Raw genomic sequence first — 16,165 nt, forward strand, 5'->3', positions numbered from 1 at the left:
CCTCCACTGGCCTTTTGATGCCATGGCAGTGGGTTTAGATCGCTGTTCTCTCCCTGCCCCTAACGTGTCTCACAGCCAGTGCTGATCTCCAGCCAAATCCCCACAAAGCCATTCTGCAGCATGTCCAAACCTGCTTGACTCAAGCCCCTCATTTCTGCTGCTGCTGCCCTTCCCTCCTACACTTCCCCAGCAGCCTTGGAGCCCAGATGCTGCTGCTGAGCTCTCGGGATGCTCGCTGCTCTCCAGCTCCCACACATCCATCATCTCAGCCTCACTGCCATTTAGGAAGTTCAGCAGAGCTCCCTGCCCTGCTGCTCTCTGCAAGGTCTCTGCCTGCCCAACTTGCTCCAGGGCCCCCATGGCCGGGCCAGGAATGGGGGTGGAGGCAGCAGGGGCAGATGCACACCCATGCTTAGTATCCCATCATTTCTGGCCCAGCTAGAGAGCCAAATCAGGACCTGTTCAAAGTTCACTGAAAGGGTCAGTTCCTGTATACACTGAGCCCTTTCTCTGCAAGGCTGAAATCAAGTGTTCAAGCCTTTGATTGGACATTCTGTCAACCAAAACTGTTGTTCATCTGTCTCCTCCTGCACCCCACAGCAAACCCAAAACAACTGCACGTCCTGGCCCTGCTGCAAAGGCAATTGTGTGCCTGGGATCTGGGCTGCTGTCCCCATGGCCACCTGCCATCCCTTCCCTCTGGACACAGCTTGAAGCACAGTGAGCTCTTCCTTGGTCAGCTGCTGCCCTGGGCCCACACCACAAGAAAAGTTCTCAGAGCTATGCCTACAGCACATGAACCAAAAATCTACCACACAGGACTTAGCTTGGTCTCCTTACCTTACATCCTTTTTCCTCTGAACTCAACTTTTTTTCTTCTGTCATCATCATTGCCAGTGCCATTTGTCCCATTCTCCTTCTTTCTGCTGCATGTGGGGCTCAGAGGAAGGAGAGCTAATCCAGATGGAGGCAAAGCTTTTGTGAGTACATGCATATAGGCAGCCTCTAAATATTGCACACATCAACAGTTCAGTAACTCGGACTCTGCGTGCTCTTGGAGCTCCAGACTCCACCTCTGACCCGACCTCGAAACACTGGGGGCTGAATTTTGTTTCCTGTAGAAAAGGGCCACCGTTTGTAAGAAGGTGCATCCTCATCTTGAGACACCCAGGGTGGAAAGAAGAGCTAGCCCCTGACGATGTCCTCATTGCTGTAGAAATGAAAGAGCCTGCAGACCAGGTCATGGAGCAGGATGCCCAGGGATCAGATGGTGGCTGGCTGGCCATGGCAGCAGCTGAAGAGGATCCACTCCGGTGGGCTGCACTCCTATGGGACTCCTATGGCGTTCCTATGGGACGCAGGTGCAGCTCATCAGGGGATGCTGCTCCCTCTCCCTGCCAGCCAGCTCCCGTTCCACAGCAGCCAGCCCCTGCCCCGCTGAAAAGCAACTTGGCTGCAGCCGGCTGAAGAAGTATTTTGCAGGGGAAATACTACTGCCTCAAAATTCCCCATTTTCAATTGCAAGTCATGTGCATTTGCAATTCACACAGGTGCCCAGCATGGGCTTAGGATCCAGCAGTTATTCTTTAGGGCACTACAGCTGGATGTGCAGTTTCCTTTCTCACCGTGGGCAAGGAGGGAACTGAAGGCTTCATGAACTGCCTGAACTGTTGCCCTCCTACAATCTTCTGTAGAGAGGGCAAGCAGAAAAACAATTGAAAAAAAATGTGCTTTTCTACCAGGCGTTCCTTGTGCTGCCAGCCATTCCAGCCACAAAATGTACTAGCACAGGCTTTCCTTTGCAATAGCTGGCAGCAAAGCATTCTCCAGATTTACCAAGTAGAGCATCTGTTCCGGTCTCTTGTGGCATGAAAGCTGTTTTGAGGAGTGGGTGTAAACCCCCCCCAGTGTGTGGATGGAGAACATATTGCACTGTCTGTACATAACTGTTTTCTGCTGGGGAAGATCTTCAATATTACAAGAAGACACTTTGATAGTGCTTTTACATTTTTAATATTTCCTAAAATCTTAATCACTGACTTTTTTGAGAGGTTTTGTTCCTTGTGAACAGGCAGAGCCAACAGCGTGCAGTGACAAACAATTTGTAAATATCCTGCTCCACCAAGCGTCTGCAATTGGATCTGCAGCACTGGGAAAGATGAAGAGGTTTTGCCGTAATCCCTTCTGCCTGTGACTGCAAACGGATCATGTCTTTCCCTGTCCTGGTTCAGGCGGCAGGGGAACAAACTGCCTCAAAGTACCAAAGGAAAGTTACTTGAAACATTTGGCTACAGCGCTGGATGGTGTTCTGAGGAGAAAGGTGGATGATATATTGTCATAATGGGAATATCACAACTACACACACCCCTCAAAAAACGCAACAGGAGCACCAATCCATCTAGGCAATTTCAGGTTTTTCTTCTACATCTTTTGTTACTCGCACAATGGGGCACAAAATATTTTTTTATGATATACCACAACATTGTTATGTCTTTCATTGTTACATGCTAAAAGGTAGAACAGATGTTTGAAAACAAAACCTCTCAAAAAAGTCAGTGATTAAGATTTTAGGAAATATTAAAAATGTAAAAGCACTATCAAAGTGTCTTCTTCTAATATTGAAGATCTTCCCCAGCAGAAAACAGTTATGTACAGACAGTGCAATATGTTCTCCATCCACACACTGGGGGGGGTTTACACCCACTCCCCAAAACAGCTTTCATGCCACAAGAGACCGGAACAGATGCTCTACTTGGTAAATCTGGAGAATGCTTTGCTGCCAGCTATTGCAAAGGAAAGCCTGTGCTAGTACATTTTGTGGCTGGAATGGCTGGCAGCACAAAGGAATTCCAGACAAGAACTCAAGTTTCACAGAGGAGCCAGGGACGAGGGGACCATGGTGGACCTGTGCTCACCAACAAGGAGGGGGAATGTGCACCTGAAGGGCAGCCTTGGCTGCAGGGATCACGAGGTGGTGGAGTCCAACTTCCTTAGGGCAGGGAGAAGGGTGCAGAGCAAACTTGCTGCCCTGAATTCAGGAGGGCAGAGTCTGGCACCTTCAGCGATCTGCTTGGTAGAGTACAATGAATAAAGCCCTGGAGGAAGCTGGTTGATATTCAGGGATCATCTCCTCCAGGCTCAGGAGTGATGCATCCCAACAGAGAGGAAGCTGGGTAAAAATGCCAGGAGGCTTTGTGTAGATGAACAGGGAGCTCCTGGACAAGGTCAGACACTAAAAGGAAACCTGTGGAGAGTGGAAGCAGGGGCTATAGCCTGGCAGGAATACAGAGAGCTTGTCTGAGCAGCCAGGGATCAGGTTAGTGGAGATAAAGGTAAAGGTAAAGGTAAAGGAGGTTAGAGGAGATAAAGCTCTGAGAGAATTAAATGTGGCCAGGGGCATCAAGGACAACAAGAAAAGCTTCTGCAGGTGTGTGAGTGATAAAAAGGAACACTAGGAAAAAGGAGGACCCTCTCTGGAAGGAAAGAGGAGACTTGATTACCTGAGACATGGCAAAGGCTGAGGTGCTCAATGAGGTTTTTGCCCCCTTTTCCACCAGGAAGTGCTCCAGCCACACCGCCTGAGTTGCAGAAAGGGAAGGCAGGGACTGGGAGACTGAAGAATCATCCGCTGTAAATCACATTTTAGATCATCTGAGGAACATGAAGGTGCACAGGAGCTGTTAAAATGCATCTACAGGTCCTGGAGGAACTGATGGATGAAGTCACTATCCATTGTATTTGAGGAGTTGTGGTAGTCCAGTTAAGTTCCCACCAACTAGAAGAGGGGAAAAAAACCCCATTTTTAAAAAAGGGAAGAAAGGAAGTCCTGGGGAGCTGCAGCCTGTGAGTCTCACCTCTGTGCCCAGCAGGACCACGGAGCAGAGAGACTGGAACATGTTATTCAGAGAAGTTGTGGATGCTGCACACTTGGAAATGTTCAAGGCCAGGCTGGATGGGGCTCTGAGCAACCCAGTCTCATGGGAAGTGTCCCTGATGATCTTTGAGGTCCCTTCCAACCCAAAGCATAGTATAATTTTAAATAGGAGGTTTTGCATCTTGAAGAACTAAAGGGGTTGCTTCAGCAGCTGTGTGATTTAGTGCATTGGTACTTGGAAGTTTTTGCTGCTCTCTCCTTTTCTGCCACTGGGTGACAATCCAACCTAAACTTACACTATTGCTGCATTTCTTCACCTTTGGAAAGGAAAGGGATTTGCTATAAATATATAATGAAAAGCACCAGAAAAGGGGAAGGTGATGCTACAAATGTCACCTGATTTCAATGGCCTGCTCTTCTATTAATGGAGGGCTATGCAAATGAAAGTGACTCTTCCCTGTCAGTGCTTCTGTCAGCCTGTTCTGTGTTACTGCCAAGCTGTCCTGTGGCAGGTAGCTGATGGCTGCTGGATCAGGCTGACTTGTTCCTGTACAGGCCAGGGGCTGCTCTTTTTGGGAAAACCCAGTCCAGGGTAGGCTGCTTCAGCACCACCTAGTTAGCACTACTCTGCCAGCCCTTGCAGCTGTTTGTCCTCTTCTGGTGGGATATGAAAGTTAAACTTGGTGGGATCTCAAGCTGGGGTTGAAAAAGCAAATCTGCTGTGTTGATTCTTTGTTGCTGCTGCTTTGGCACCCTTGGGCCAAGCACAGCTTTGCCTCTTGGTACACAGTTTTCATTAGTGATTTATTTGCTAAAGTATTTCACCAAGTAACTTTTGGACAGGGTGCAGTTCTCAGTCAATTTTTTTAAGGGTACTGCAGACTGACTGGACTTGTACCCCATAAGCTCCCTCTGTTTGTACAGGCTGGACAGACAGGCTTTATTCAGTCTGAGAGATTAAATCTCTCTGGTCTGTAAAGTCCCAACTGTAGTGGGTGGCACAATGCTAAGCAACAAACTTTGCATGGTGACAGGCTGCTTAACCAGACTGTTGGTGTTCCATTTCTCATAAGAGCCTTAACGCTTCATTTTAGCTGCTCCCATTCCTGGTGTTGTGCTGGATCCTGTAATCCATCCATGGTATGCAGAAGTGGGGGGATCTGTAGTAAAACCCAGATGAAACAGGTTGACTGACACAGAGGTCTCATTATTCAGCGTAAGAGGTGCTTAAGAACAGTATTTTTCTAGAAACTATTTTTTTTCTAAAACAAATCTCTAATCTTTGATTGGCTTTCCACTGGAAGAGTAAAGCAGCAGCACTAAAATGCCTGTGGAATAAACAAACAGGTATAAAGTCCTCTTGATGCTCCTGTGAGGACTGGTTTTACAGGTTTATTCCGCTTCCACAGAGGCTGAGTCCATGATGTGTTGATTTCAGATGGATGGTGACACACCTGCCTTGAGCAGGGAGAAACCTGGAACAAGTCAGACTTGGAAAAAACAGCCAGTCTTCTCTTTTTATGATAGGAGTGCAGGAACATGACACCTCTGCAGCTCTAAGGCTGGCTCTTCTCTTGTGTGAGAAGTCTTACTGGATGCAAGAGCATTTACAGAGGTATCCAAAGGTCTTGTCAGAGCATGATTGTCTTCTTGAGGCAAAAGAAAGGGGCTGTGGTTCCCTAAAAAGGGAGGAAGTCCTCTTTGCATAACTCCCAGAGAAGCCTGAGGCTGCTTCCTGTGTCTAACCCAAGTTTCTTTTGGGACAGACTATGGCATATGAGAGAATGTTGCCCTGTCTCCTGGAAGGCCTGGAGAAATTTTTGATTTAATGTAAACCCCTGCAGTAAAACTGTCCAAGGAAAGGAACAGAGCTGGAGCACACCATAGCTGTGCATTTAAAAAATGTATTTTGTTTTGTCTTGTTAGTAGAAGAGATGTTTCTGCAGGGCACAAGTATCAAGAAGACTTTTCTGAAAGTATTTAAAATGTTACTCCCCTGTTAACTGCCCTGTTTCTTGTCTGGAGCAAACTTCTGTACTAGAGCTTCTGGAACATAACTGGTGTGCCCCTGACACTTTTATGCAAAGGTTGGTTTCTCAGTGTGAACAGCTGATGAAAATGATTGCAAAGCCTTTGCATAAATCTGATTCCTTTAAATTTGTGTCTGCTTTGTGCCAGTAAAAACTTTGCAGGTGAGATAATGACCTCTTAAGCTTCTGGGTCTGTCTGCTCAGTGATCACAACAGGGATCTGATGATGCTGACACTTGGGCTTTCTCATCTAGCCTGCTTAAAAACAGTGCTGCAAAAGAATGAGCACAGGGGGCAGCTAATTTTTGCTAATATGCTGATTTTTTGAGGCAGGGACTGAAAAAGTTAGCAGTAAATTTTTGTAGTTAGCTATGTGTGGAAGGCTTTTTCCTCACAGTCAGCAGCTGTTGTGTCTCCTTATCTGTCTGCTGCCAGCTAAATCTTTGCTGGTTCCATGGAGCTGTGACTCCCCCAGCTGTCAGTGGGCTCTGAAAGTCAGTCAGGTTGTGAAACTGGGTGCATCTTCTACAGGCAGAACTCCCAGGTCCTTCGTGTAGAGCTGCTGATGTCAAGAGAATGCAAAGTGGGAAGTGTGTCAGTCAGCAATGCTTTATATTTTGGTGGCAGGCAGTTTGTTTCCTGTGCCATTTAAAAAGTGGGAGTATGAGAGGAAATATTTGCAGAGCAGAGCTTTTGAGTAAATGCAGATCTCTGTTTAAGGATCACTGGCCACTTTGAAGCTCTGGTAAAACTCAGGTTGTGATTGTCCCACAAGCTCTTAATTTCACTGCTGAGATTGTTCCTTTTATTCCTCAACATACTGGCAGAAACAAGTTTTCCTTCTCACCTCATGTCCCAAATCTTTACTAAAAATATTATTGAATTGCCATTGTAACCTGAAATAGATGTCAGAGACCCAGCAAGGTCTGCAGGGGTATGAACTCCTTGGAGTGAATGGGTGAACTGCTAACCTTGGTGTAGACTGTAGCCAAGATGCAGAGAGCAAACACGTTGCCTTTTTGACTGCTGCATATCCTTGTGATGAAGGGGTATTTAGCTGCAGTTCTTTAGGTCAGCTCTAGCAGTGTCCTCCTCTTTAATTACCCAAATCCTTCCTGAGTGAAGTGTTCTGGGGTGATACAAAGAGCTCAGTGGACTTTAGCTCTGCTCCTTTCTCTGGTGCTGATGAAAGCTCTGTTACCATAGCTGAGAGGATGATGGGTACTACAATTCCAGTGTGTCTTTCTTCTTGTAAGCACACTGGATTCTGTGTCACAGTGAACACTTGGATGCAGCTTTGAACACAAGGCTGATCTTAGCAGGAGCTTGTCTGTTTGGAGAGAGAGGTCTGAACAGTCGTGCTGCATTTTCCTTGGGAGAGCAGCAAAGGCTTCCCAAGGTTTGTCAGCCTGCATGGTGCCAAGTTCACCTGGCTTTAACTTTTGTTGCTCTGACAAATGGAGAATTGGCTTGGCGAGGTGACTGAGATGAAGCACTGTGTGTCAGGGGCTTGGAGAGTCGCACAGGGAACACTGTTGTGTGACATGCTCCCTGCCTGCATGCATCTCTGCACAGACCTGAAGTGACAGCATGCTGCCTGCTCACCCCCTTGGTGGCATGTGAGAGGCAAATGACATCTGTTCCTGAACACCAGCCTGTCCTGCTGGCTGAAGGAAGGAACAGGGATCTGCCCAGCCTGTTCTGGCCCAGTCTGTCTAGAGCTGACAGCCTGGTTGGAAGCCCTTGGCATTGTGTGAAGTGTGCAGCTGAAAGAGAAGAGGGCTTGAGACCATTCCTAACCCCTCTGAGATGCAAAGAGAAGCTGTTCCTGGGCTTCTCTTGCTCTCCTACAAACTTAGCTGTGGCTTGGCTTTCCTGCTTTGTGGACAGCCCAAGCCACCAACGCTGACTTTCTTTCTCCTTGTCTTTGGCACCAGGCTGTTAGTGGTGGCTGAATGTAGCATCACGTTACGTCCTCCTACATTGTAGCCCTTCTGGAGCTTTCTTTAGAGCACTGTTTTTTTGTTGTTGGTGGTGGTTTTGGGTGGGTTTGTTGTTGTTGTTGTTGTTTTTCCCAGCCAAGACACTGCTGTTCCCAAAGATAAGATTCAGCATAGCTGCCTCTCCAGCACTGGATGCTGAATTTGTGCTGCTGCTGAGCCACCTGTTCATCACAAGTGGTGTTTCTGAAGCAGAACTTGGGACTTGGGACTTGCCCAGCTCTGGGGTTCCTTGGAGCAGATATTCAGCTGTACTATTAATACAATCTGTTTTAAGATCCCCAGACCTTGCCTTGGAACCAGGCCATTCACTGGCCTTTCTTGACTGAATGGTTGTTAAAAAGGCTGAAAGTGGGAGTGTTACTGCTAAGAGGAGTTACAATATTGCTGCAAAAAGGCAACAACTTTCAAGAAAAAAGGAGTATTTGTATTTAAAAAAAAGTGTTTGTGGCTTAGATCAGGGCCCTGTCCATTTAGAAGTGCTGGTCTGTGTATGACTGGTCATAGGCTCAGACTTTATGGCTGTTTTAAGTGAGCAGCTACCCAAATCCTTCCTAATAGGGACCTTACTCCACTGTAAGTAATAATTAGCCTGTGGAAGAAGAGTGAAGACTTGAAGGAATGCTAGATGCCCATCTAGAGAAGAACATCATTGTAGTGAACCTGAATATACGCTGTGGTCTGCCAGAGATTAAATGTTGTATATTAACCTGAATGGAACTATGCTGTTTAACCTCAGAATTATTATTTGGCAATATGATTAGATTTATTAGCCTTGGCGTTTGCAGTGATGCCCTTTCACAGTGTAGCTTAGCTTTTGATTAAAGTGGAAGCACTTGTTGGACTGTGTAATTTCTGGGATGTCCGTGTTTCAAGAAATCCTTATCCATACCTCTGTCTTAAAAAAAAAAATAAAACAACAGCTCTCCCTCTTGCCTTCCTGGCACGTGTGTCTGACCATTTCCCTGGCACTGGAAAATCTTAAAACTTGTGTGTGTGTGTATAGCCAGGGAAACCACCCCACTGTTGTCAAGCTTTGCTAGGTGTTGTATTCACATGTGCTGTGGTTTAGACTTGTTTCCATCATGGCTTTGTGAAAGTTCATCACAAAACAAGTGCAACAGAGCTTCCTGGGAGTGCTTGGAAATTCAGCCAGAGGATGGATGGCAAATGAATGACAACACATGTTCATGTGCAGTTTAGTTTTGGAAAAACAGATACAAAACTGGATAGCAAGACATTCAGCCAAGGCAGGCCTTGTCTTTTGAGGTTCTTTCTCAAGGAAGAAAACAACCATGTGGTTTGAGAAAAAAGCTCTGTGCAGTTCTGTACAGCTGTTCCCCACTTCAGTATTGACCTCAGCAGTCCAGGCAAGGAAAAACTCATGGTGGGAGATCCTCTGTAAGTCAGGCTCTCATGGGGAAAGGTCTTGGTGACATTGGGCAACAGGGATATGCACTTTGTGTGTCCAGGGTGTTATCCAGACCTCAAAATATCATCTCAGCATCTGTGAATAAAAGGGGAATAGGTGAGAAAGTTCAGGTGTCTGCTGGTTGATCTCAGCATTGCAGGCTGTGATGGGGCAGGAGAATACAGCATCCTTTTGCCTGCCCACTTTATCCTAGGAAAAGTACTGTTTGCTAAGTAATCCTGTCTAGTGGGAAAGCCTGTGTAAAGTGTTTCCCAGCCAGGAAATCTCTTTAGCACCTACTCTATTTCTGCACACTCTCCTCAGTCACCCAGGAATATGGGCTGGGTGGATGTGTCTGGTTCAGCTCCCTGCAGACAGGAGCTGGCCCCGGATGCATGAAAGGCAAAACCCTGGCCTCACCCCAGCTGGCTCTGCAGAGGAGAGGCTTGTGCACATATGGAGACATGGCAGAGCTGGTCTAAAAGGGATTCTACAGCTAGAGATGACCAAGAATCCCCTGTAGTTCCTGGGCACCCCAAATAAATTGAACACATACCTGTTGCAGGTTTTTTTCCCTCTGGAAGTGACAGCTGTCCAGGCTGGGGTGATCCCTGATTTCCACGTGAAGCATGTACTTCAGCCCTCTGACTAGAGAAAGCAGTTTCCTCCTTTAAAGTGGGGCAGGGGAAAGAGACGCCCAAACTTTGGCTAGGAATCAAGTGCTACAGCTGAGAACTGTGTGTCACCTACACAGAGTCCTCCTGTGTAGCAGTGCTATAGGGGACTTCTTTAGCAGTCCTGAGGAAGATCAGGGATTTTGTGCCTTGGATATGCCACAGGAGGGTCAGTTAGAAGATGATTTGGAGAACCATCAGGAGCCTGCTGCTTTTACCTGTACCATGGCTTTCTTTATCTGTGATTCCTTAAACAGGAAGAGGTCATTGGAGCTGTTGTTGTACCTGTAGACCCCAAAGCGAGCGGCCTTGCGGACCTCGGGGTTGTTGGTGTTCACTGGGACAGGGAAGCCAGGTCTTATGGTTGAGTGGGGTGGTGTAACAAGTGTACCTGAAACAACACAAAACACCAGGGTAAAACACATCAGGGCATGAAAGGGTGGGAGCTTCAGCCCTCTGAACCAATGATAAACCCTTTTACTTGTCCAATGCATTTGTACTTCAGAAGGTCTCTACCCGCACCTGTTAAAAAGTAGTTTTTGTTTATATGCCTGAAATGGTGAAACAATCCTAGGAAACGAAGTGACATAAAGAGATGCTGCCAGAAGTGAAAGCAGAGCTCAAAATTATTTAGAAGAAGCCAGAGCATCACAAACATTATTTCAATGTCTCTGTTATAACTCCTGGTTTATGAAAGGACCAACTTTGAAACTGCTTATAAAGATAGGTCATGTAGCTCAGAGTGCAGTATAGTTTTGATAACATATCAAACACTGGCTTGAGAGTCCTGCTGCTCTTAATTTGCATATCTTATCTTACAGATACAAGTTTTTATCCCACACCACACCCTTAAACCTTTGATGGCATCTTGATGCTTTTATGTTAGAAGGATTCAGATGTTAGGAAGAAATTCTTCACTCAAAGGGTGGTAAGACATGGCACATGTTTAAATCCTGGAAGTTTTAAGTCCAGGCTAGGTGGGGCTTTGAGCAACCTGGTCCAGTGGAAACTGTCCCTGTCTGTGGCAGGGCAGTTGGAAGCAGATGGTCTTTAAGGTCCCTTCCAACCCAAATAATTCTGTGATTACCAAGGTCATGGAGTGGAGAAGCAAGGTGTGCAGGAAATGGAAATTGGGGAGTGGGGGGGGTTAACCCATGACCTTTCACATTAGAGCAGTCCATAAATCCATTTATATTTGTATAAATGTATATTTTTACTTGATTGTGTAGCTCTTTCCCCATGCACCGCTTATTTTTCAATCATTTAAAAGAAGCTCAGAGCTTACAGTTGATATCATTATTTCACCCCCTTTTACATTTCCCTTCCTCTCCATTTTCCCAATTCTGAAATCAAAGAAGAGGAAAAAATCCCCAATCCTGGAGAAGGTGCCATCCAGCCACTTCTAATGCCAAGGACTGCCGGTGCAGGAGGTGACCTGTGTGCCTGCAGGCACTGAGCCTGGGTGTGCTTGTGCACACAGAGGTTGTACTAAATCTGCTGTGAAAGTCAAGCTCATTATCACCTCTAGCTTTTTTTCCACAGACAGCTCTCTCACCCACAGCCAGCTGCACAGAGCATGGGCTATGTACTTAAGCCAGTTTGCAGGGGCAGCTTGATGATCCAAAGTCTATTTAAAAAACAAAACAAAACAAAACAAAACAAACAACCAAAAAAATAAAACCACCCCAAAACAAACCAGAATTACATGCCATCATCAGCATAGAAGGTGACAAAAATTTATCTCACATGTTGCTTATGCACATCCTACTCATACTGTCACATCCTTCTCACAGGTGTTAATTGCTGCACCCACTTGTAACAGTGCTCAGGGATTTACATACACCTTGACCTGCAAAGGAGAGACTCAATTCCACATCCCTCCACAACCCACGGATGTCCAAATCCATCTCTCTTCCTGGCTGATACCCCAGCTGCCTTAATGACCCCCATATTTTCTTGCAGGTGGGAGCTGAGAGACCCAGGCCATGTGTTGGAGAGGAATGGATGTTCAGCAGGTGGCTTTCTGTCTGCTGTGGAGGTGATGAACTCTCCTGTGCCATAACTCTGATCTGTGTTGGCACTGTGGGTGTGCAGCCAGTGCTGGGCAAGTGTTGTGGTGTTTTTTCAGCCAACAGCCCAGAATCCACTTGTAGGTCCTAAGACTGTCCTCTGTGGGATGGTGTTTTCCCACTGCAGCAAGGGTGGGACTCGACAGTCACAGAAGCTTGCGACCATTCAGCCTTGGACCGAAGGTATTTCTCAGGCCAGCACGTCTTACCCAGTGCTCAGCTCATGGTAAAACTTTTCACAGGGGTTTAAGGCACTGGCATCCACAGGTGATTGAGGAGGGCCATGCAGGACCTGTCTGCAGGCAGAAATGAAGCTCCAGGCAGAGCAGGTTTGCCCACAAAGCCAGCTGTCCTCTTCCTCAGAAATGCCATGCTTTTTCCTGTGCCATCAATGCCAACCCAACAGCTACAGGGACCAGATTTTTCCTGAGCTCACCTAGCAACTGGCACACTCTGCCAGGTTTAGAGCAAGTTGCTGCCTTGGACTCTTCTTGCTGCTCCCCAGCACCTTGCTTGAAAAGCTGCTCTCACACCTGTTGGAAAGTCAGGTGTTGCAGTGGTGGGGGTGTTGACATCAGATACTGTTCTTTGTAGAAGGGGGTGGTAACCACAGCCTCTTTTAATCTTAACACAATGTCCTTTTGTGGCTTTTGACAACCCTCAACACCTCTTGAGTCATGGTGACATCTTTTATAGGCATGGAGTGAATGAGGCTGGCTGAAATCACACTGTGTGGATGGGAAGAAAACTATTACGTGCATTATTCAAACCAAGAGTCAGAGTCCAAGAGCCCTTCCTGACTCCAGTGCCTGGGAGATCTAGCAGTGTCACACATGGCCAGGCCTCCGAAGTGTATTACCTGGAGAGGTGAGCAAGCTGGACAGGTGTTGTAGACAGGCAGACTCAATAGCCCATGTGTTGTAAGCAGGGGATAGGTTATGGGTTACATTTTCCCCCCAGTTTTCACCAAGGGGTTCTGGGCATTTTACCTTGGTCACCAGTTGCAACTTGGTGTTGAAAATTACTCATACCAGAGCAAAGTGGGTATAAAATCTACTGAACCCTTGTGGGAGATCTTTATCCCAACATTTTCCTCTAGGGACTCAGATTCCTTAAGGCTAGGATTTGGTTTTCTTTGTGTGCTTTCATTCCTGTTCAAGGTGGTCACTGCATGGCAAACACACAGCTCTGAAATCACTTTTAGTCTTTGGAATAGTTTGCAATACTCTATTTCCAAACCCCAGAGACTCTTCTGGTGTGAGGTACCTGTAATTCTGATTTTATCTCTGCAGCCTTTTCATCCCTGGCTTGAGTGCCATTTTCTAAAAATTAGACTTTGTGTAAGGTGATGGCCCCATTCCAGGCACAAGGCAGACTTGGCTCAGAGGGTCAAATAGCACTGCAGGGCTCTAGGCATACCAGCATTCCTGAAACAGCCAGGCTGTGTGGGAGCAGAGGTACAGCACAACTTGGCCAGGCACCTACAATACCCAGAGGCCATGACTGTGTGATCTCACAGTCTGAGCAGACAACTCTTGCTGCTCTAGTGAGAGATGCTTAGGACCAGAGCAATCATATTCAGAGCCCATCCTTGCTCCTGGATTTGGAAATGTGAAGAGAGAAAAGTCAGCCCTCCTCCTGCTCCTTCTGTTGGGCAATAGACTTAGACCCTTTTGTTGCTCAAAATTAACTGGCAACCATCTGTTATAAAGCAAACAATGGCTGTTTTTGCAGATATAAGTTGAATGTTGTATTAAGAGGCTCTCTCTTGTGCCTTCCTCCTTGAGGATTGCTTTGGGGACCTTGTTCCTGCAGTATGAGAGAGCAATCCTGTGGCTGCTCCCTCCCTGGCTGCAGTGAAACAAATAAGCAGATTGCAATGTGTTGATTTTTTTTTTTCCACCAGATGCTTCGAAAACCTCCTCCCCATTTCTCCCTCCTTTAAAAACTTCCTCTCCCTAGCAAGGCTAGGGCTTTATCTTTACATTTAAGATGCGGCAGAGTTCCTGCATGCCTCTGCAGCCCCCAAAGGAAACCACAGCAGAAACAAAAAGCTACTGGCTAACAAAACACCATCCCTAAGTTCTTTCTGTATATGTGAACTAAAGTAATGCTGAAATATATTCAGTAGTACTGGACCAACACCTTCAGAGAAAAACACTCATGTCTGCAGCTCCCATTCTAAAGACTTAAGGCCAGCTGCAGTCAAGAGAGTTCCCTTGCTCAGCAAAGAAAGAAATGAAACAGGTTAATGCTTCATTAAAAGTCAGCTAATCTGCACTCAAGTGTCCATCTGTACTTAGCAGTCAGATTGTTACGCGCAGCCTTTAGATTTAATAATCAAGGTCATGCAGAGTTTAAACACTGACAAATGAGTTAAAACCATAAATTGACTTTAAAACCCCTAAATGATATCCCAGGATAGCATGGTTCACTACCCAAGGAGAAAGTCTTTTGAGCAGTTGGGTTTTCAGCTGCAGCCTGAGCCCTGCAGTGCTGAGCCAGCATGGGCAGCACTTGGAGAAAGGCTGTTATTTACCAGAGCCCTACGTAGCAGCACTCACAGAACGTAAACCACAAGGAAAACAGCAATTATTTTGCATTCTTACCACCTGAAGTCCTGGTGAAGCTCCAGAGTGCCAAACAGCAAAGTGCAGTGAAGCTGCAGGCGAAGTTCGCTGCCATCTCCACCACTCCAGAGGAGGAGCCCGACAGCCAGAGGAGCAACTGCCCTGCTTCCTGCCGGAGAACTGCTTCTGTGACTGCTCTTACTGGCTGGTGGGGAAGCGAAAAAACACCCTAAAACCCCCTGAATCATCACAGCTCTGATGCAGTCTTTGCTTCCTGCTGATGACCACATACCTCAAGGCCCAGCCACAAAGCTGTGGCTTGGTGACAGCAGCACCAGTCTTGCATGAGGCAGGGACTTTTGCTTTGTGATCCTCAAGGGCAGAAGCGTGGACAGATACATGTGATACAGCACTGGAAAGGGGTGTGGGGGTGAGCAGAGTTACAGTCATGTGCTTTAAGGATCATGGGGAAACTTCATACCTAAGAAACAGGCAATCAGCCCTGGGGCTGTGGCTCTTGGCTTGCATTTGTGCATCTGTGTGGACACCTGACAGAGATGATGGGCCCAGGGTCTTGCCTCGCCTCATGAGGAGATGTGGGGTTTGGGTGAGGGAGACAGGGAACTTTTAGGGGTACCTACCCAAGGGGGCTGTGTGGAACAAAACCAGTAGGGAAAACATTTTGGGTTTGGTGGTAGAGCATCACACCCTCCATTTATAAAAGGTGTTATGACAAAAGGAAAGGGCAGCATTAGAGGGGATGAGTTTTTTCTAGGTGATATCTAGAAAGAAGAGAAACAGGGGAAGAGGAGTATTTTGTCTCTCTGTGGCTTGAACCTTCACAAGTTCTGCAGACAATATTGCTGCATTGAAACAGACAGGGTAAAATCCTGGATACATTATTCTGGAATAAAAAGAGCCAAAGCCTCTTAGCTCAAGACAACATCTTGGGATTTGAAGAAACCTTTGTAAAAATCTTTGTGCTTTGTAACATCAGCTGAGCCTGCCCCCAGCCTGGCTGATGGGACCCTGTCAGCAAAGGAAGTGCAGGAAGCCTGGAGAGGAGGCACCGGTGCTTGAGGAGGCTCTGTGCCCTGCCAGCTCAGCACAGGACTGGGAATCCAACCAGCTGACTCCTGCACTCCATGGGAGCATTCCTTTCCTGGCCAGGCTGCGCTGAAGCTGTGCTGTGCCTGGCGCTGTGCATTGCCCTGGCGCTGTGCGTGCCGCACGGACAGTCCCGTTTGTGGCTCCGCACTGCCCGAGGCTCTCCCCCCTCACACAGGGGCCCCGTCCCGCCCCGGGCGCCCCCTGGCGGCTGCCCGGCCCCGCCCGCCCCGCGCAGGCGCGCTCCCTGCCCATGGCGCCGCCCAGCGGCAGCCGCCCCTCCCTGCAGGCCCGGGCCGGGATCGGGCCCTGCTGCTCGTCCTGTCCCTCGGCTCCCTTCTTTCCAGAGAGAGGGAGGCTCCAAAGGAAGCGTTTGCCAGCTGTGGCCCTCTGCTTTACTCTGTGGGGCCGAACGTCTCCCCTGAAGGTG

At 47.4% G+C, this 16,165-nt stretch overlaps 1 protein-coding gene across 3 annotated transcripts; it reads right to left on the reverse strand.

The window, feature by feature from the left end:
• Positions 1-9,068: 9,068 nt before the first annotated feature.
• LOC135291688 (uncharacterized) lies at positions 9,069-15,757 on the reverse strand. Of its 3 annotated transcripts, none has more exons than XR_010354441.1 (5): positions 14,921-15,757; positions 14,668-14,833; positions 10,208-10,380; positions 9,872-9,963; positions 9,069-9,411 (listed from the first exon to the last, which is right to left on the reverse strand). XR_010354441.1 is itself a non-coding variant. In XM_064405945.1 (5 exons), exons 1-5 carry the CDS (start codon positions 14,972-14,974, stop codon positions 9,392-9,394), a joined length of 525 nt encoding a protein of 174 aa, XP_064262015.1. In that variant the 5' UTR covers positions 14,975-15,757; the 3' UTR covers positions 9,069-9,391. The 3 variants fall into 3 exon arrangements, 1 of the variants encoding a protein (XP_064262015.1); XM_064405945.1 differs by having other exon boundaries at positions 9,872-9,983; XR_010354442.1 differs by having other exon boundaries at positions 9,069-10,380; positions 14,671-14,833.
• Between the last annotated feature and the right edge of the window lie 408 nt (positions 15,758-16,165).

Source organism: Passer domesticus, unplaced genomic scaffold, assembly GCF_036417665.1.
Source record: "Passer domesticus isolate bPasDom1 unplaced genomic scaffold, bPasDom1.hap1 HAP1_SCAFFOLD_102, whole genome shotgun sequence".
NCBI lineage: Eukaryota > Metazoa > Chordata > Aves > Passeriformes > Passeridae > Passer > Passer domesticus.

What these genes read in the sequence shown, in the direction of transcription:
- LOC135291688 (XM_064405945.1), bottom strand. Translation starts at nt 14,974, where the DNA reads ATGCAAGACTGGTGCTGCTGTCACCAAGCCACAGCTTTGTGGCTGGGC. An exon ending in CTTTGTGGCTGGGCCTTGAG is followed by an intron (nt 14,834 to 14,920) that starts GTATGTGGTCAT and finishes CTTCCCCACCAG; the next exon opens with CCAGTAAGAGCAGTCACAGA. An exon ending in CTTCACCAGGACTTCAGGTG is followed by an intron (nt 10,381 to 14,667) that starts GTAAGAATGCAA and finishes GTGTTGTTTCAG; the next exon opens with GTACACTTGTTACACCACCC.